General features: G+C 27.6%; 1 protein-coding gene across 1 annotated transcript in view; it reads left to right on the top strand.

Moving 5' to 3' along the window:
- The window catches only part of LOC111623917 (serine/threonine-protein kinase MARK1-like), a 142,254-nt gene extending 119,483 nt beyond the window's left edge, over positions 1-22,771 (top strand). The window contains exons 18-19 of the mRNA XM_023366649.1: positions 15,898-16,137; positions 20,596-22,771. Coding sequence (XP_023222417.1) covers positions 15,898-16,137; positions 20,596-20,920 — 565 coding nt within the window. The 3' untranslated portion in view covers positions 20,921-22,771. The remainder of the gene's footprint in view (positions 1-15,897; positions 16,138-20,595) is intronic.
- The last annotated feature ends 59 nt before the right edge of the window (positions 22,772-22,830 follow it).

Raw genomic sequence — 22,830 nt, 5'->3', positions numbered from 1 at the left:
TTCGTCGATGTTAAGCTTAACGTAAACTTTTTAAAATAATAATCGTGACTATTGTATCGTTAAAAATGATTTCTTTATGTTTTACAAATGAAATAAATACATTGAAAAATATNTATGTATTAAAATTTATATTTGTTTGTTTTTGTAGCATTTCCCATATTTTAATAACAGAATAATGTAATCTATGGAATGTTTGTAAAATTGAAATATATAATGTTAAATATTTAAACAAAATTTATACAAAGTATTTAACCAAACATTGACATAAATGTGTTATGGAAAATTTTTATATAATTGAAGGATATTGAAAATAATTATTTTATCAACATATGATGGTTCCTTTAATAAGTAGTACTAACATTGTATAGTTTGATTTAGTTATTAAATTATGATTTATTGTAGTACAGGATGATCAAATTAAAATGGAACTCTAGAACAATGCAGTGTTTGGAAACACTCTGAGTCAGACTTTGAGATTCTGCAAGCTGGTGATGCAACAAACATGGCCAGCTCAGTCACAAAGTCGGACTCTTGGCATTACCAAACTCCTTGTACTACTCACAAGTTTTGTTTTTGTTTCATCTCCCAGTATGATTTGTAAAATGCATAAAATAAAATGTTTGAAAAATAGTACTAATTTGAATTGAGCTTATAAAACATAGTTTACTTATAAAATACTTTGATATTCATCATAAAGCACAGTATTCTTCTGTCCTCTTGAGTATAAGAAAGCATTTTATTACTAACAAAAATTTAGTTGAAAATAATGTCGTAAACACTTTTTTCATCTTTTTATCTTTAAAGAAAATTATTGTCTTGAGAAAATTTCAGTGAAAAAGATGATAAAGAGTTCAAAACATTTTCTGAAAAATTGTGAATTATAGAATTCACTTGGTAACTGTCTGAATAACTGTCTGGTGCTGTTTGTTTGTTTGTTTGTGTGTGTGTGTGTGTGTGTGTGTGTGTTTGAATTCCTTATAACTCCTGCAGTTTTTGTCCAATCTAGATGAAATTTTGTTTATATTCATTTTATGTTCTGATAATAAGTATAGGCTACTAATTTTGTATAAATATTAACCATAGAATAAACATGTTATTGATTTCAGATTGGTGATTACACTTACATTGCAGTGACCTCGTTTAGTTCATGTTTGATGAGGAAATTTCTTTTAGGTGGCATTTTTTAATATTTTGGAAATAGTGTATTTTAAATCTGCTTCATTAAATTTAAACTTTAAAAAAAGATAGCCACATTGTATCACTTCTATAACAAATTAAAAAAAAAATTTTTTTATAGTGATCACATGATATTCTACTATAAAATCTGAAGTAATGATCTAACAAGCCCATTATTTAGAAAGTGTTATCACTCATCTAAGTAACATACATACAATTCATCTTTATTTTTATCAATGTGGAATTAAAATGACTCATTATTTTGCCCAAAAAAAAAAATGCCTAGGGAAAAGTGTAAGAGTAAAATTGGTCAGGTAAATTCAAGATCTAAAAGAATAAAACACTCGAGACCACTGAAAGCCATGAAGTCCAACTTGAGCAACATCAAGTAAGAATGGCATTGTCAAGGGCTGCAGAAACAGCATCATGTCAAGCTCAAGCATAAACTACTTAATTTGTAGAAATATTAGCAACTATTCTTGAATTTCTTGAAATATATACTTTTCTCAATTCTTCAATCTCTACTTTCTCATAAAAAGTATTTAGTCATGCTTGATGGAAGAATTTCTAGTTTCTGTATAATATGCCAAATGTCATGTAACTGATGTAATTTATTAAACAAACAGAACACAGCTATGTATACAGAATGCTACTTTTGTTAATACTAGTTAATAATAATATAAACAAACTGCAGGTAAATGGTGTATGTCCAGTGAGAACCTCACAGGTCGCCAAATAGATTTTATAAAAAGTAAAGCAGAATTCTCAAAATGTAACCCTAATTACTTTTAAAGATGATATAGATAAAGATATTATTTTTAAAGAATAATAGTAAGTCATCCAAATCTAGTAGCTTAGAGACCTACAAATATCTCAGTCTGCTACTTATAGCCCAATCTTACAACCCTGAAACTCAGCTGTATTTTATGAGATAAGAGAAAAACGGTAGTCAATTAATAAAGTAACACCCAAAAAGGAGTTACTGTAAAAGAAAAGCAGTGTTGACCAGATTAGAATTGTTCATTTATTATTAATGATATGTCTATTATTATTATTATTATTATTCTGTTATAGTGTAGAAGTACATAAACTTTGATCTAAATGTATGAGTTACTATATACATATCACAGTTCGGACAAAATTTTTACTTCAGATTTCAAAGTAGCCCTATTTTGAGTGAATTAAATTCCTTAGCATATAAATCTATACATCTCCAGCCAGGACAAATAGTTTCAGTTATGAACTAACATGATGTCAAGCTATCTGAGTTCAAATGAACAAGGATTTCCTGTATATTATTATATTACGAAATATTTATTTTCTAAAAAAATGGTTAAGATGGTTAAAAACATGATTATTATTGAAGTTATCTTATAAACATTACTAAATTTAATACAATAGTATAAACATGTGTTCAAATGATTTTAGTCAGGTTTTAGAGATTAATTAGACAATTACAAACTTTTAACTGTAAAAATGATATCACATTTATTCAGAATTAAAATGAATGAAGCAATTGTTTCTGTGGGGGGATTTTTTAAAGATTTATAATCTTTTACATATTACACTATAATATATGTCTAGAATTCAGACTGTTATATGTATATAAATGCTTAACATTTTACACATAACCAAAATTATATATTTATGCTTAAATATGAATTTATATTTGTGATTACATGGATAAAAAGGATAAAGTTTTTGATAAGATTGAAGATAACTGTTATTACAGAAGAATATACAAATAGCAATATTTTTTCTTTATTGAATTACAGGTTTGATTCTTGCTTTTGGTGTTGCTGATTGTGATTATTTTTTGCTTTTGGGAAAATTTGTCAGTTATTATAACATTATCTACTAAATAGCAGTTGAATAAATTTATAATAGTAATCAATCTTGCACACATTTTACATATATAATAATTAATATTAATACTGAACTTAAGTACTAATTTATGAATTTGAATTCAAAAATAATTTTTTAACTTTATAATTTTAAGTTTTTAAAACATTCCATGGATTATTTTAGAAATTTTTTTTTACATTGAATTTTTTCCCAGTATATAATTATAGTTATAGTAATTATTTTTGTAACTAATATGTGATTTTTCTTAATATTAAGATAAAATAATCTTCATAACTTCTTCTAAATTAATTATAACAACATTCTATTTACTAATATTGCCATTTCCAACATGGCTCTTGCTTGCTTGTACAAAATTTCAATACCTAAAACTTTTCAGCAGTAATATCCCTTTGGGGGGTGATGAGATACCAAGCTCAAGACAGAAAGGTCATACGAAGTCTGCATCTGTTTCTTGTACTGGCCGTTCTGAGCTGGCATCTATTGATCCTTCATCTGACCCTCCACGACCAAGGTAGTGTGTGTCTTGTCCTTTTATAATAAATAACTAATATGTAACAGTTCTTATAAAATAAATTAATTTATATCATTTTATCTCATCCAATATAAAAAAAAAGTTATTTAAAAATAATCTTAAAAGGAATTTTAAGGTTCTTAGCCAAAGATTTTAAGATTACTTTTTGATGCATGTACTGTAAACATTAGCATTGCATGAATAACCTTGTATGGTTTCCTCTAGTTCTTGTTTGCATGTTATGTTAAATTTTAACTGTGTGTTTAGAAGCCTTTTTGTTTTTTTCCCTGTATTTTTGGCATTAAATTTTATTTGTGTTTGTGATATTAGTGCATTTAGAATTATTAATAAAATGTTTGCACGTTTAAAGACTGACTGCACCCTAGTAATTTGTTGTCTTAAAATGAACTTTCTAGAAATTGTGTTCTAGTAGTATTGCTATTTTAATTAATGTGTGTAATTTTCATTAAATAGTGAAATCTGTATGAAAGTAATTTCATCATTTTTGAAAAGGAATTATAGTAAAAAAAAATTATATTTTTTGTAAAATCTTACATTTCATATATAATTCTATTTCTACTTTATTGTGTTTAGTAAGGTAAGATTCCTGAAATTTCAAATATTTATAGCTTTTGAGTAATAATAAATATAGCAATGTAAGTAATAATCAAAACCTTTTTAGCAATTCCAATTTAAACTTCTAAAAACAGCAAGCAATGTTCTTTTATTGGAGTATTTTTTAGTGGAGATTTGGTTTAGAATTAAGTCATTTACACAAAGAATTAAAGATTGGTGTTGAATTTCAGTAATGAAAGTGTTATTTTATAGTCAGTCCTATATGTCTCCAGGAATTGATATTTTGAGTAATGACTAGATGTATTAGAATAATTTTTACATTGTTATTGTTTTTTGTGTGTTTTTATGTTTGAAAATGTTTTAAAATGCTGCCTTCAATATTCTTTTAGGTGATTACTAGACTAAACTGTTTGAATTTGTTTTGTAATGGAAAAAATGTTGAGCAAGAATGGAATTTTAAAAATTCTAGGGTTTATCATACTTTATAGCAGTAGAGGACTCTACATATATTGCTGAATATTCATCATTAAACTTGCAAATATAAAGGATACCTCAGTAAAACAATATCCAGTAATACAGTTTATTTTTGATACCATATTTTCACAGATTATCCAGCATGTCGATTTATTTGAGAGATCATGAAATCAGATATTTCTGTGTGGTAAAAACTGGCATGCTGGTTTATCCCAGAGGAATGACTGCATGCCAGTTCAAACGAGGGTTTACATCCTTCTTCAAAGGACTCCCTTTTTGTGAAAAAATGAATGCATTATGTTGCATGGCATCTTGTATAAGCCAGTTTTTATTTTAAAATTGTGAAACACTCAGTATTACATCAAAAACTATGAATATATGTTTAATTTCTGTATCTTTCTTCTTTCTAATGATGCAAAATACTCGTGGAATGTCAAAAGTGCTTTTCTGATGTTTATTGAAATTTGATAAAAAAACAGCAAAAAATAAACATTTCAAATTTCATAAACTTGCTATAAATTATATCAACTTACAGGGTATAACATATCCTTTGTGTGAAATTTGAGGTGGTGATCTAATTTTAAGTCAATCAAATTACAATGTTGTTATTTTAATGTACTGGGAAGAATATTTTCTTTAACATTTATTTAACAACTAATTTTGTTAGATCTGATTAATTTTATTTTTTAGTTGCAGTTTAACTTGCATGCTGATCACTCTGAGGTTTCCAGCATGTTGGTCTTTCCTAGTTATATGCAGCAAAAAATATGGTAAAAAAAAAATGGACTACAAATATTTGGTCATTTCTTATCTGATAAATAAAAAACTGCAACTACATTAGTAAAAATTGTGATTTCCTCCCTGCAATTAGCTACAAAAATGGTTTTTATTTTCTAAATAATTTTTTTTAATGCATATATTATACTCTCTTACCTCTTTAAACACGAGATCATCCAAAATTATCTTTTCCACTCTAGACAAAATCAGTCAAGGAGGACTTTGCTTTACTGTTTTTGCTAAATAAATTTCCCTCAAAACCTGAGGGCTAAAAAGTTTCATCTCCAGGTAAGGTTAGTTGAGGAAATATAGCAACTTAATTTTATATTATAACTGCACAATGACCACCTAAGTGTATGAACAAAACAAATTCATGAAAGTATTTTTATAACTTTTAATTACAATACTATATAGTATAGTAGTTTTGACAAAAACAAAGCAAATATAATTGCAAAAGACTATGAAATCAAAAGTATTAAAATGCCGTATTCCCTTAACACTTATTTCCAGGTACAGAGAAAGAAGAAATTTTCAGAGCTTAGAGTTAATGCACTAAAGAATTTCAAATGCATTTGTTATAATAATCATTCTTTATTATTAATAAATGAATGTATTAGAATCATACTTTATATTTGTTTATAAATTATTGAATTATTATTGTTTGTTTATATATATATATATATAAACAAAGAACAATAATTCAATTTTAATGAAGACATCATTCTCATAGTGAAAATATTAATGATAAAAAGTAATGAGTGTTTATATATATACAAACAGTCATTACTTTTTGTCATTAATATTTTCACTATGAGAATGATGTCTTCATTAAAATTTCAAATTATACAAATAAACAGTAAACATTAGTTTGAGGATGCCAATAATTAATAATTACTGTACAGTACTTAGCTAATATTTTGTATCAGACTTTTTGCAATGATCAATACCTTTCCATGTCAGTGCAGATGTTTAAAATATTTAGCAATTAATATATATATTTATTCAGTTTTTTTTTATTTAAAATAAATACAGGTGAATTAATGGATAGATGTGAGATTTTACAATATATATTTGCAGGCTTTATGATGATTAATATACACTGACCTAGGTGGCTCTGCATTATACTCAATCAAATCACATTTGTTGTATAGAACATTTTATTCTTTAATTGTCATTTCTGCTGGATTTTGTGAAATCATTCTAAATATGTATTGTGAGAAATACTCTAAATTCATGTGAAATTTGTTAATAATAATTAGATATTGATAGTATAAGGAAGAAATTGGCACTTATTTGCTTTGATTTATTTTCTAATGAAACATTGGTAATAATAATTATTAAACATTTAACATTAATGATGATTACAAATGAAATTTAGTAGAAAAATATTCAGTTTGAGTAATAATGGACATTTAATTTTTCAATAAAACTATATAATGATCCAAGGTATTTAAAAGTAAATTGTTTTTTTTTTTAAATATCGTCTATTTTGTAATTTTAGTTTTATAAAACCAACACTATTTTATTTTAGATATTTGAAATCAAACAAAAATTATGTTCTACAGTTAAAAAACAATCTGTTCAAGATTTCAAATTTCTTCAGAATGCAGAATGGAAATGTATGGATGTTCTCATTTGAACTTAAGATACAAGATGTTTCTGACAATGAGGCAGAGAAGGCCCAAAAAAATATTTAACCAAATAAAGAGCATTGACTTCTCTGATCTTCTTACAGTTTGTGTTCGTCATGATATTACATGGAGTTGACATTCTCTGAAACTTGTCAAGTATAAGATATTTAAATTTTTTTTTAATTCTTCAATAGCTATGTTTTTTATTATCTAGATAGTTTAATAGTTATAGGTGTCTAATTGATCTATTGTTTAACTTAGACTGTAGAACATATAATTGATTTATATTTTTTTTCTTTTAAAAAATTTAATGCTCATTATAAATATGCTATACATATACATATTTATTTATATATGCAATTACTGAAGGTAATATTGTTTACTTTAACGTAATATAATGATTATAATGAAATATTTAATTATTGCCTAGTTACAGTTGGGCTCAATGCCAAAGATGTTATCAAGATCTTTTTGTTTATAATTTGTTTTTTTGAATTTATTGTTGCAATTAGTACTTATAAGTGGACGTGATTAGGTTAAATTCTGTAATAAAAATATAAATATAGAATTGTTTTTAAGATTATTAATGATTTATATTAGTTAATATTTTCATACAGATTTCACTATGTATTTGTTATATTTACATAGCATATTTTTTGATAATTCTTCATTTCTAAATTTAAGTTTTTATTAAAAACAATATATTTATATACATAAAAATGTTTTTAATATTTTTTATTTGATTGACATGATGTAATAATTCATTGTTATCTAGTAGTGTTTTAAGTAATATTTTTCTCATAATCTCAAAATTTTATAGGTGACTATTTAACTAAATAATTATTTTATTAGTTTACTCATCCAGTTACAGTTTATAGTTAAAATTAACACTGAAATTAGATAAATGTTATACTTTGTTACATTAAAATCGCCTGACATATTTTTTCTTATATATAAACATATTCTTGTCTAAGTTTTTGTTAATAGAAAGTAATCAGATTATATCAGAAAATAATTTGTCAAAATGATTATAGATGCTATATTATTCTGTTGACAAATGATCAAATAAAAATTGGATTAGGTTAATAATGTTAAAAATAAAAAATTAATTTTAAAAAGCAATATCCTATTCCAGTTTTTACTGCTAAGGACAGAAATTTCTGTTTATTTTAAATTTAATTCAATTAAATAATTGAATAGTCTTAAAAAATTCACAATTTGTCATTCAAATTCCAGTGTTTTTGGCATTCTTAATGCCATGCAAGTAATACTGTATGTCATGAGATTACTGTCCCTCAACAGAAACATCTAACATGCTCCATAAAAATAACAATACAAAGATAACAACAAACAAACAAAAATAATTTTGATTGTATATATTATAAAAATTTATTTAAAAAAATATAAGAAAACATACTTACAATATAAAGATTACAGTGGAAAATTATTAAGTAATTTTTTACACTTAAATTTAAAATATATAAAATCAAAAAATAAAAGAGAGACTGCATTTAAAACCATAGTTATGGTACAATAAAAGAAAAACTGTCTAGATAAAGTAAGATGAAAATTAGTTAATGACAAGAAGATAAACTAGCAAGAAATTAGAAAACAAAACGTCTCATAGTTAAGTTAGTGACAGTAGATTAAAATCAGATGCTACAGTGCTAAATAAACTTTTATCTGATCTCAGTTAAATAGCAAATATAGTCATAGATAAAGTTAAAATTTTTCAGACAATGATATAGGTCTATATGACAAACAGTTCTTTTGCAACATTAGAAGAATTACACCATTGTTCCAGAATGTAGCCTTGCTGAATTATTTCTGCAAATATACAAGACAAAACAAAGAAACAATGAGCAAAATATTAATATAAAATATGGATGAAATTAAATCAAACGTATTATATGAGTGATAGTCTGAAAATGGCTTGATGAACATTAGAAAATTAAACTAAATACCCATATAAGAATTATTAATAAAATGCAAAGGAATAAAATGAACCTAAAGTAAATACAGTAGAGCGTCGTTTATCCGAATCAATTGGGGACTGGGGTTGTTCGGATAACTTATTTTTCGGATAACCAATTATGTACGAAAAAATATATTAATTTATTCCGTGTTGAAATTTTTCTCCATTGCGTGTTGCTTTGCGTTGAATTTTCGTCGATGTTAAGCTTAACGTAAACTTTTTAAAATAATAATCGTGGCTATTGTATCGTTAAAAATGATTTCTTTATGTTTTACAAATGAAATAAATACATTGAAAAATATAAAAACAAATAAAAATTATAAAAAATAAAAATATTTAGGCCAACTGGAATTCTTTTGGATAACTGACGCTCTACTATAACAAAAACAGTGGTAATAGTTAAAGAAAATTTAGATAATCAAATGACTAAAATGCAAATGTGAGAGTTGTGGATTTTTTTGTCTGTGATCTTGATTAACAATTGTTTGTATTATTACCTGAATAAGTTAAGTTATAATTATCATATGTTTAACTAATTTACATTGTCACTCATAATATCACTTTCTCTAGGTACTAAGGATAGTTCCTAGAAAATATAGTTTTAAACAAAACACTAGTACATTTTATAGGAGTTTGAAAAAGTAAACATTTTATAGAATACATCAATTTGAGATATATAATATACCAGTACAGTGATTTATGGGTTTGATAAACATAAAGTAATGTAGTAATTTGTCTTTATTGAACAGCATATTGCATATATTAGGAAAAAGTCATATGAAGAATAGAGTTTTCTTGGAAATAGGAATTGGGCTGATTGTTTTCTGTTAACTTTCTGTTCTGTTCAATAGTATTTCATAACAAGAAATCATATTAAGAACACTTCTCCTTTATCTTATTGCTTTTCTTCCCATTTGAATCATTTTTAATGAACTGATCCATGAGTTTGTTTAGTGTGATACTGCTGTAAATAAATTTTATGAGAAAAGTTTTTAACAAGTAATTCTTCCATTACACTTTCATTCAACAATATATGCAGTGCTTTGTTATTTCTTCTAGTTCATCATTAGTAAGATTTTTATTAATAAACTATAGTAATTTCTCAGTATTGATAACTTCCATTCTTACTTCACTGACTAGTTCATTGATATTTTTGATGAGTGGTTTTTTTTGTCATGTCCTATAAAATCATTGCTTGCTTCTATCCATAGTTCCTTTCATGCACTGTTCATGTAATTTGCAATCACTTCATGTGTAGATTATTGCAAAATTATTTATAGCATTTGTGATAATGTTGTATTTTTAAAAAAAATTGTATAGTGGATTTATGTTGATATCAAAGAGAAAACAAGCTATGATTCTACCAGAACATGTGTATAAATTGAAATTTTATAGATAAAAATAAAAGAATTACTATATCTTCACCAATTTATTTCTTCTAAAACCTGTCTTAAAATTAGAAATTGACCAAGATGTTAGCATAGTTTTGATTTGCATGTGAACTTGAGCAATTTCTCAAAGTGCAATAGTGATATAATAAAAGCTGTATGCTAAATGATATATTACTGTATTTAAATTTTTTACTTTAATCTTCTTTCTTCCTGAATAGTTAACGAAGAAGAATCAAAACACCACATCCAACATAGTTAAATCATAGTTTTTTTCCTTATATATATATATAGTAAACATTAATATTTTGAATCCTTTACAGACATTGGTTTTCAGGATTATTTTCATCATTGGTATCTGATTTTCTTTTAAAATAAATATCTGGACTATAACCGATGAAAGATGTCATCAGTTATAAAATTATGATTAATCTTATTTAATTAATTGTAATTTGTTGCTGATTAAAGATATTTTTGTTATTTAAATAATTTCATCAGTAATGTAAAAAAAAGGACTTAAGACATTTAAGAAGGGAAAAGAGTGTATAAATGAGATTAATTTAACTATACTAAATTAAGTAATTTTTAAATACATTTTTTTTATTCATTCCTAATTTAATCTAAGCACAGTTCTTCCAAACTTTTACAAAATGGAATTTTTTTCTGAATTAAAATCCTGCAACAATTTAATATATTTTGGGAGAATTGTGTCTAAATTTTATTTTGACAAATGTAATGTTTTTTTTTTAAACTCAAATCTATAATTTAAACATGTGGATAAACTTTTTCTTTCTAAAATAAATTTATTGAAATAAGTGATGTTCTTATCTAAAAGAATAAAATTTTGCATTGTTCAGTTATAATACGAGATAGATAACTCATGTTCTCTTATATTATGATGATGAGCCAAATATGTTTTTATTTTATTTTGGAACTGCATTTTAAAGACATTGGAAATTGACAATGATATTTTTTTTTCAAAATAAGCTTCCCGAAAGTTTTATAAATAAATAATTTTTTTTTAAAACAACAATACTTTTTATACCATCAATCTTACTTTAAAACAACAAATTTATTGTGGAAGTTTTGTGATGAAATGCATAAGGTTCTATCAATAGACTTTTGCAGTTTTGTTATAAATTCTGTGTGCCCACCAGTGACAGAGTTGCTAAGAATTGCCAAATGCAGGTAATCGGTCGAGGATTTGTACTTTGCCAACAGACCACTGTGTGGCATTTTCTTAGTAATTCTTGTCATGTGTCTAACACTTAAAATCTTGCATTCATTTTTTATTATAACTGTCACATTTCATATTTTTCTCATTAGAAATGACAGAATTTGCATAGTTTCGAAATAAAAATTTACAACATTTGTTATTTTTTTAAATATAATCATAATTTCAACAAACAATGTAATAAATCTAAAGACCATCACTTGTGGTCTTAGTAATTGTTCTACAACTTACTATAATAAATTTATGTACATTTATAACTTAAATTCATAGACTTGCTAAAAGTTATTTTTATTCTAATGTTTTATTCCACTGTTAGCATTTCATGGATAATTCAAAGTTACAATAAAAATTCAATACTTAAATTTTGGGTTGTGTGTCTGCGTATGTGTGTGCGTGCTGCATGTGTGTATACAAAGTTAGAAATATAGAAATTGGTGAGATGTAGCTGATATGTTTCTATTGACAAAAAAAATGCAAAGATAACCCAAAAATTTTCATTTCAAAGAAACATTAGATGTAAGATTGTTATTGTTTAAGACATTCTACTAACTTTACATGTAGTCAATATTAGACATTTTAGAAATTTTTTAATGCATGTGCAATAACAAAGAGACTAAAAAATAGAAATAGAGAATTTACCAAGCAATTCTAATGAAAAGGGCATAAATTCCAAAATATAAACGTTCATAGTTATAAGTGTTTTTTTTTTCTAACAGAAAAAAGGATATTTTTCACTTTTGCATTCCCAATAATCTGTAAGTATATTTCGTTTATTAAAACAAGTGCATTTGTTTTAATAAATGAATTAATTATCATAATTTTATATAAATTAAATGTAAAATTTTATTAGAAACATAGATATTGATATATGTATATATATGCTTTAGGTAAATATGTAAATATGCTTTATTTTAAGCATTGGAATAACTTTAAATTTTAATTTAAATACAATAGATTTATTAATTAGCTAGAATGTTGAAAATTTTAAAGAACAAAAAATTTATTGATTTATTATTTAATTGATATCTAAATTTTAAAAGAAAAAATTATAATTTTAGTTGTTAAAATAGAATAAATATTGTAAAGTTTAATAGCAATTCATTAGTGCCTTTGTTTTCATTGATGCCATCTAGTAATCTTACTATTAGTTTCAATAATGTTGCAATGCCCTTTGTCTAAATCTGTGACAAAGATGACCAGGCGGTAAGGGACAAGATCAGAGTTGTCTGGATTGAACCACCTGTGTAAATTTCTGAGCAACCTGTATTTGAAGCTAGGTCCCCATGCTGATGAGCCATTTTCTTTACTGTTTGGCCATTTGGAATTGCCAATAAAATTAATTTTTCTCTATGCATCTTAATCATGTTAATAATACAGTCAGTTCATTTTAATACAAATTGCTAGGGGAACAGTAGGTTGTTCACTTTATCAAAAATTTGAATTAATAATTTACGAGGTCAAGGTTGTATAATTTAGGGCTTAATAGGCAATCAAAATCTGTAAATTATAATATTTAAATCAATTTGCTAAATAAAGTTAAATAAAATATATTTATGAAAACAAATTAATGTTCTAAATGATTTTTAAATGAGGACGAGACTGTACTCATTATGGAAGTGTGGTGCATTATATCAGAGTGGTTGAATGAAACAAAGCTAAAAGAAATCAGTGACTTTTTTTGGGTTGAAGATTGCTTGAAAAAGTATAAAATATTTTTGGTGCCAAAAGAGTAAAAACAGCCAAATTTGGCACAAAGTAGCCAAACCTTGAATCACTGTATGCACTCTCCAATATGCAAACTAGCATATGTTTACATGGAACTGCATCCTTAAACTTTAACCCCTATTTTCTGAGTACAGTAGAATGGTCTGATAAAACCAGATGTTTGAATTTGTCTACAGTTGGAGGTTGAAGCTGTCTGCTTATGGGAAGAAAATCTATTCTACTCAATATGGAACATTTATTACATTTCTACATTTTATTGTTCACATTGAAAAGTATAAAAAATAATCATTATTGGATATAGGGTTATTTCTTGGGATTGTGAAGGTAAAATGGCTTAATGAGTTCTGGTAAAATTTTTGTTTGCTTTATTGCATGAAAATTATTGTTGTCATAATGGCATTTTGCCAGGGCAATGGCAAAATTCTTGTCATTGTGTTTATTTTAAGGTGAGTTGACTGCAAAAGTATTCTTTCTGAACATATAACATATCATATTATTTATACACAACAGTATCTAAATGAATTTTGAATGTAAGTTATAAAATAAATGTTGTCACCACTCACATTAACTTAATATTACATGTGATTATAAACTACAAAATTGAAAATAATAATAATGATGATGCAAGAATAATATCCAATAGAAAAATTGAAAAATTATTATACTTAATACTAATAACAACATAATAAAAGAGCTTCAGTTTAAATCAAAAATTGTTTTTAAAAAATTTTATTTTGAATAAATATTTTCTGCATTAATTGCAAATAAATTTTAACAATGTTATTTGCAGATCCATTAAAAGAGAGAGAGAAATGAATATAATGATTATCAGTAGGCATTGTATGTGATCTAGCAAATTATTTTTCAGTCATTTCTCTAATTACAATAAATTAATAAAATATTCAGAATTTAATATTTAAGCACATATTGTGTAATTGTTAAAATGAACAAGTGCATTGTAGAATTTTGCATGACAGTCATTTCAACTACTCTACAACTTTCATTATTGATTTAATATGTAAAGAAATAAACTATGTATCTCCTTTAGCATTGTTACTCCCACTTTTTGGGGAGTTACTTCCATTCACTGATTTAGTTTCATTTTAAGGCTAGACCCCATTTCTGTCACTGACTCTCTCTCTTTTAAACCTGGATGGGATAGGCTAAAGCCAATAGGGGTAGGACTGCAATACTCTAACTCAGTATTGTGTCAGACCGAATCTTTGGGCCCCTTACCTTTTAACTTCAACAATCCACTGGGAGCTGGTGTATTGGCAAAAGCTAGTCATTCTTAGTAAATTAATTATGTGCAATTTAAATGGGTTGTTTATAGCTGACTAATTAGTTTGAAACTTTCCTAGAAATTGATTTAGAAAGGTCCTTTAAATTTTATTAGTTCTAATTATCTGAACAAATTTTATAAATGTTAATGACTTTTCATCATTGATGAGTTTTATTGCTGTCAAAGAATGTTAATGCAAAATTAATGCACAATAAGTAACCGAGCAGATGCCACATTTAGTTGCATTGATACAAACAACAGTGACATTAACAAGAATAAAATTATTATAAATATAGAATAAAACAAATTATTAAAATTGAAAGTTTATATAACTTTATTATGATGTAAGAAATAAATAAGTGTATGCTGCAAAAATTTTGTTACATACTCAATGAGACTAAACATTAATTGATTGTGTACTAAATTATTGAGAAAATGTGAAAATTTATAAAATACAGTAATATAAATTAGGTCAGTTTTTCCTTCCCTTTTTACCCATTCTGCTCTGTTGGTACTAAGAGACCTACTTTCTGTCCCATTAGATTTAGGTAATCTCACAATAAGGGAAACTTAGTGAAGGATCCTGATGCATTTGGTTCAAATTACCCTTAAAAATTTCTGAGAAATATCCAGATCTAAAGTTGCATCCTTGGAATAATATGCCTTCACCTTTACCGCCTTGGCCAGATGGCCATCAGTATAAATTAGTTTAAAAAAGGCACATTAAGCTCTTCATTGTTATTGAGATAAATGTTAATTTAGAAATTTGATTTTATTAAATGTTTTCTTGCCCAATGATAATTTAAGATTAAAAACAATGATATCTGCTAAACTGTCCTTAACTGTAAAATAAAAATTATAAGATAAAAAATTCCTAAAATGCATTATATTTATCATTAATAAATTTAAAATGCTTTATGTTAGATAAAGTAATGTGAGGAGAATTAAAAATTATTATGTACTTTATTCAACAATGTTTGATTTTGATACCATGGTGATGTTTATAAATAAAATTTTCATATTAATTCTGTTCATATGCAACATTTAAAAGAACATTTATAAAAACTTAATAAACTAAAATTTACTATTTAAAAATTATAATTACTAAAATTGATTGTAAATGTGATCCCTGTTTAAAAACCCTCTTCGTTAGATTTGCTACATCAAAAATAAAACATTAGAAATTGTTTTTCAATTGTATAAATAGCTTATATTGCTGTTAAAATAATTAAAATTGATGATAACTGAATCCTTGTTAATGAACTGTTCTGGTTTCTTACAGCAGTGCAACAACAATCAAGCAACAGTTAGCCGTCTCTCCGCTGACTGCCGTCAATAGGCCATTCCCCAGAGGCACCGCGAACCGCAGCACATTTCACAGTGGGCAGACAAGAGAAAGACGCCATATCAGTGCTTACAATGGTCCCGGAACGGGTCCGATGCAGACGCAGGACACGTCCGGAGTGACACACGCAGGCAGACAGTCATTTTTTAGCAAATTATCTTCGAAATTCAGCAAGCGGTAAGTGATTGCATTTTCTGAATTAATCGATTTGGAAACGAAGAGGAAAATCTCGTTGCCGTAGATAAAATGTGTTTTAAAATAACTTTTGTCGTGTGCCATTCACGAATCTGATTATCAGTCAAATTCCATTTAAATTTGGTATGTTGAATCCCATGAGGAAATTGATACTATCGACAAGAGATGTAATATACAATAGACAAATTATAAATTCTGTTTAAACTCTGTAAACTAGAATATTTAGAATCAAGACTGTATTTTTACAAAATTCTATTATGTATCACAAGTATCAACTGTGTACTGAGAAATAAATAATTGGAGAATGGAAAGTGTTTTCTAATTTTATCTTCTATGCCAAGTTTTACAAGAAACTTCAAATGCCATAAATCACTAATAAATCTTAATTATGAATTATTAATAAATGAAACAGAAGTTTTGTAGTTTAAATTTTTGTATTTGACTGTCCTGTCTGAGGATATGCAATTTTTCTTGTAAGAAAATTTATATTTTCAGTATACAGCTGAAACTTTATAAACATCAGGTAGTGGCCCTAGCATTTCATAAATTAATATTTTCCTTTGTGACATACATAAACATTCCCATTACATGGGAAACACTCTTAGATAGTTTCCAATAATTGTTTTTGTCTCTTACACAGTATAACATAAATTAATTATGTCATGCAGTAGACTACCCTCGAGTCGATTGACAGTAATCATACAGACTCGTGAATATCTTTATATTGAAATTTCTATGATATTTTTTGAAGGGAATAGCAAGTGATTGTCTTTTGTTCATAAGTGATAATGCAAACATTTATCTTTGCTTGCTTGACAATTGACCTGAGGGTTGTTTACCGTCGAATTAAGTGCCAAAGTAAGGATTGTTGTATGCATAGAAAGAAAGAAGTAAAATTAAGTCACTTATGGGGAAATTATATTGCGTGCCATGTCTGGTAGGCACTGTTATGTAGTTACTACTGTTTTAGGTAACAAAATACATGTATTGTTCTATAACAAGCGCTCCATTTCCTAAACATTTAAAAAAATGTAAGATATCTGTTTGTTATATACAACGATAACATTTGTTCCGTTTGTTTAAGGACAGATAGGTCATTTGTGGAAGGAAATTGTATTTTATATTCCATAGAAAAATTTTGCAAAATAAAATATATATGATTATCCGAATTGTAGTTTTATGTCCAAAATCGTCACTTGGTTTCTAGAGTTGTTTGCATGTTTCAAAACAAGAAAATAAATCAAATAAATGAAGTATAAATTTCAGAATCTTCAAAATTGTTATTTCTTCTCAAATTTGTTTTTATTAATTAAGTTAAAAGTATGAACATCTAAGATCTATACATTTAAGTAGCAATTTTTATAAATATTACAAGAATACACCAAATTTTTATCTTGTTCAATTTTACTGTTAGCATAAGAAAGTTAAATAAATAAATTTAAATAATATTATTGTAATTTTATTTAAATAAATGTTTATCAAAATCAAAAGTCTGATTGCTAACAAAAAAAATCCAATGAGTTATTAATGAGATTGTCGTATAAAATCCAAAAGCATTTGTGATTTGTAAAGTGATTTGGTCATTTTACTTAATCCTTCAGTAATAAGTTGTAGCTAAGTGGATAAATTTTGGTTTTTAAATCCATTATTGGAACCGCTCAATATTTTTTGTAAATATTACAAAATAAGTTAGATTAATTATTGGTTTTGTATAATACTATCTTGTTAATGTACTTTTAATTAATTCTTTGCCACTCATCCATTGTCCAAAGTATAGTGAAACATCGAAAATGAACATTAACCCTTTCGACAGTAATTTCACCGCCAGTGTTCTTTCATCTTTGCATTGTTGAAGTTCTAACATTAATTTCAAAATTAAATTACAAATTCTGAATGATGATTATATTTAAACAAAAAATATACTAATGATTTAAATATAATTTATGAAAGTAAATTATATTTTGAATCTTTGTAATTATTCCTACATTTAAGCATTTGTAAGTGTCAAAAATCTGGGCAGGGTTCGACCCCGATTAGTCCAGATTTTTGATGCTTCTCCACACTATATTTTAACACACATAGATACAAACATTACCAGTTTTGCATATCATACATAACTTTAATTTGGTCACTAGCAACTATATTCATAAATATTTGAATATTTTAGAAACTGATATTTTGTGATATTTTCCAAATTTTTAAAATATTTTAGTATTTCATAATATTACTGAAGGATTAAATCATATTATACAAATAAAATATTTTAAAATTAATTATATTTAACTAATATATCAACCCTTAAAATAGTTACTGATTTTTTTTTTATTGCAAACAACAAAAACGTTATAAGTGAGTTTTCAAAATGATGTTGAAATATAAAGATGTAATATTGTGGCAGTCATTGCAATTGATTGTTAAATCGGCTTACTTTAATCTATAATTGTCAAGATATTATTTATTATAATTATTTTTTAATGCAACATCATAATCATATATGCATTATACATTTTTCGAAAAGTTTAACAGACAGACAAACTCAGTTTTACGAACAACACAAAAATACTCTTCACGACCAAATGCATAAATTCTAATCTACAATCAGATACATAACCAATCCGATGTCTTCTAGATTATGTAATATAGTTTACTACATTAACTAGTTTTGTATTGTGTATATCTAAAACTTTAAACTGCATGCATAAGCTAATAAGAAGAGTTTTTTTTTTTTCTTTTTATTTATTTATCAATAACCACATCTAACACTGAAATTATCTTAATGTGTGAAATATCCTGAGACAGATTTGCTCGCCAGTCTTTCTGTTCCCAAAATTGCTTAGTTGTCCATCGATTCTGCCAGTTTGCTGTCTCGAATTGCAGTTACATTTTTGTCTTTTATTTGCTTAATCCTAGAAAAATTTTCTCGTGCGTTGCTTTGGATCCTTCTGCCACCATCTTCTGACTGACAAGCATCTCATCTATTTGAAAATTGAAATTTTGCTACTGTCTTCTATATGAATTGCTTCTCCGATTGTAATTTTCTTTTCACTTTTATGTAACTGCATATAGATAGAATTTTTAGTAGAATTTCAAAATAAGTTTCATTTGTAGACAAAACTGTCCATTTCCTTCCAGCAAAATGGTCCCGTCCAAAATAACAATATGAGCTTTTGCTATAATTTTTTGTGCAAAATTTCACAAATAATTTCCCCCTTTTTTTTCTAAACAAAGCATGTATAGTGTACAGTCATGCATTTTTAATTCGAGATTTAGCCAACAAAATGGATTTTAACATGGGTAAATGTCTGCCAAAACAATACTTGCATGGATGACTAAACCGGGGCTCAAAACTGGCATTGCATGCATGCACGCAGTACATGCATGCTAATTATTACTGTTTTATGTCTGCATGCTGTTTTGAATTTGTAAATGAGCATGATCCAAAATTGTGTAATTTTTCACAGAATTTAAAAAAGCTAACAGAACCACTTTGATATGCCCATAAAAAATATTTCCTGTATGGTTACAAGAAAATACTTAAATTAGATACATAACGAACTAGTAAATATATGTTTGTGCAATGTTAAAAGCATTTTATCTGTATGATTGTAGATGCGAATTTTACCCCTTTTTTCTTGTCAAATACCATAATTTTATCAATGCAGTTAGAGTGACTGCTCTTAATTGTTAACTGTCAAAAAGCTGCACCTTTGGCACTGACGACACCGTAATTATTTGAAATTGACAAGTTTTGAGCCCTGGTTTAAACTAGTCCAATAAATGTTATATTTCCTTGACACAAGGAAGTATGACTGCAAAAAATTACGCTCGGCAAAACAGGTTGCAAAAGTAATGTGTTTGCACATACAAACCATTTGTCTAACAATTAAGCAAAGTCAAAATAATGTAAAACATTCATTATGCATGATATAGGCCTGCCAGACTGGGAATGCCGAAGACCAGAGTAACTCATCAGTTTAATGTAGTTGAGGAAGATTGGCTATTGGAAACGCTGGATTAAAGATGCATGACTGTTTATAGAACATGTAACAAATAGACGTAAGTGAAACTTCTCCATGTGTTTATTCATTTGTATATCGTATATCGAGACACTCGTCGGTTGAGATGTTAAAATTCTCACTCTCGTCCAGTTTGAGGTAAGTAAATTTATTTGAGGCGGAGAGGGATGAGAAGCCCGTCCATTCTGCAGAAAACGTCATGGTTAGGTTCGAGGAAGCTGACACCGGTTGTCGAGATAGAACGGTTTGTTTAAATCCAAAAGTAATTTGAACTATTTGGCACATTAAGGGTTGATTAAAAGAATGTTATTTTTAATAATAATATCAAAATTATATTTTAAAATTGAAATTCACACTTAAAAAAATATTTACATTATATTATATTGCCTAATACCACATAAGATAACTAACAATGTCTTTATAGGACCATCAACGACGAACAAGTGAAGCCTCGTTCTCTGCGGTTTACATGGAGCATGAAGACCACATCGTCACGTGACCCGAACGAAATCATGCAAGAGATACGTAAAGTGTTAGATAAAAACAACTGTGATTACGAACAGCGAGAAAAGTTCCTGTTGTTGTGTGTTCACGGTGATCCAAACACAGACTCCCTCGTCCAGTGGGAGATAGAGGTGTGTAAGTTACCTCGTCTCTCTCTCAATGGCGTGCGATTCAAACGCATCTCCGGCACATCCATCGGATTTAAGAATATCGCTTCAAAGATTGCCAATGACCTAAAGTTGTAGGGAGACAAGCAATCAAATTGTTCATAAGTATTCCATCTAGGCAGCTGCCGCATAAACCCCCACGGGATATGAAAAAAAGATGATTCCAATTTGCATTGGAGTCGATGTATATGATTTCTGGCAGAGAAATGTATGATACAAACTGTTAACTACATTATCATTATAGCTGTAGAAACATTTTCTTTAGAAGCAGACATTTTAGGAGTGGTATTCCATTTCCTTTGAATTGCCCTTATATATTGTCATGATTTTGATGTTTGGTGAGCAAAAAAAAATTATGAAAATTGTGCATCTGTAAATGCGAAAACAGTACAATTCCTATTTGACAACAGTAATCCTCATCACAAGATTCCTTCCACATTAAGACAGAACTGTAAATTCAAAATCTGAACAGCAATATCACTAAGGTTATATTCGAATTAATTAATGTCGGATGTCATAAAATGGCTAATTTCCATTCTTAGGGTTTTAAGTTCTCTCTACACTTTGCTCGGTCCCTTTTTCAGTTAAGTTTCTTTCCAAACCTATCTGGTTTGCATCCAGCATAAGACCGGTTATGGTTCGGAGAACTTAGATGGCACTTTATGTAACGTTGAAACCACTTTGTTTAAGTGGGAATTACCATTTTTATGATAAAAAGACAGGCAAAAATGAAAAGGGTAAAGCGCGAGATTCTTCCACGTTTCCCTTATTTTTAGAAACAGTTAAGTGTTTGCTACATTTTATGCAATCATTGTTTGAAGTCGAATTTATATGCAGAACGTTCGGAGAAATCTACGAGATCAAAGTGTTCTAGCGATGTTACGGCTTTCTCCGTCTTTCTTCTCTTTCTCTATTTATATATAAAATATATATAATATTAAACCCTCTACAATCACTTCATCTCTTTAGAGTCCTTTTTTTCCCATGCCCTTTTTTTTTTTTATCGCGACGCGTCATCTGCAGTTGCCCGTCCCGGGCGGCGACTGGCTGAACAGAGGCCATTCCCACCTGGCGAAACATTTCGGTTCGCGTAAATGACTGACCTCCCCTCCGGCACTTCCGTCGCTTCTGGCATGCAAATCCGCCCGACAGACACCGGTGCTACAAGTAGTTCTCGCCCCGTTTGATATCCGATGTGCACTCGACGCCGGCACCAAAGGACGACGTCGCCCAAAACACTCACATGTCCAAGATGGAAAAGGAATCACCACTAAATCCCAGAATCAAATTCTCCAACCAAAAATAAGAACAGTAAATAAGAGAAGATACTAAAGGATAAATAAGAGACTTTTTTTTTGCTACCAGCACAATTATTTAAACAGGAATATTATTGCACTCTGGTGGTTTGTTATTCCATTGTTGTATGATGAATACTGTAAATAGACTTCTTTAGCTTCTACTTCTGTTGTAAACTTTGAAAAAGAAAAAAAAAAATAGTTTTCAGCAAGTATATAACAATCGATGTAGATTTATTCAAAGATAGACCTCCTCCTCCTGAAAGTAATAAAAGGAGTAGTAGTCCAGAACCTCGTGCTTAAACGGTAAGATTCTCGGAAAAAAATGATCTTGCAAACTGCAGTTGTTCACATCAACAAATATCATGCATGTAAACAAGTGCATATTTTTTTTTTTATTACAATACATTGCTTGGGAATTTTTTTCCTGTATTGTGATGGGTAATCCCTTAGATAAATAATCATATGTTGACAGTCTGTATACTATCTGATCTGTAAATGTGGTTATGTGATTATTTGTAAAAGAATACAGTGGAACTTGTTTGAAAACTTGTTCCAGAACTGTATAATAACATTTAAAAAGTACTTTATGATCCCCTTTAGTTAATAATAGTAAAATATACTACTACACCAATTGTTTTGGCTGTTGAATTTGTGTCTGTCTGTCGATCTTTTGCAGAACAAAAGACGCGA

This window comes from Centruroides sculpturatus, unplaced genomic scaffold, assembly GCF_000671375.1.
Source record: "Centruroides sculpturatus isolate CEXI.00-Female unplaced genomic scaffold, Cexi_2.0 scaffold344, whole genome shotgun sequence".
In the NCBI taxonomy this organism is placed as follows: domain Eukaryota; kingdom Metazoa; phylum Arthropoda; class Arachnida; order Scorpiones; family Buthidae; genus Centruroides; species Centruroides sculpturatus.
The sequence above is the reverse complement of the archived record's forward strand: the minus strand, read 5'-3'. Positions and strand labels throughout refer to the sequence as shown.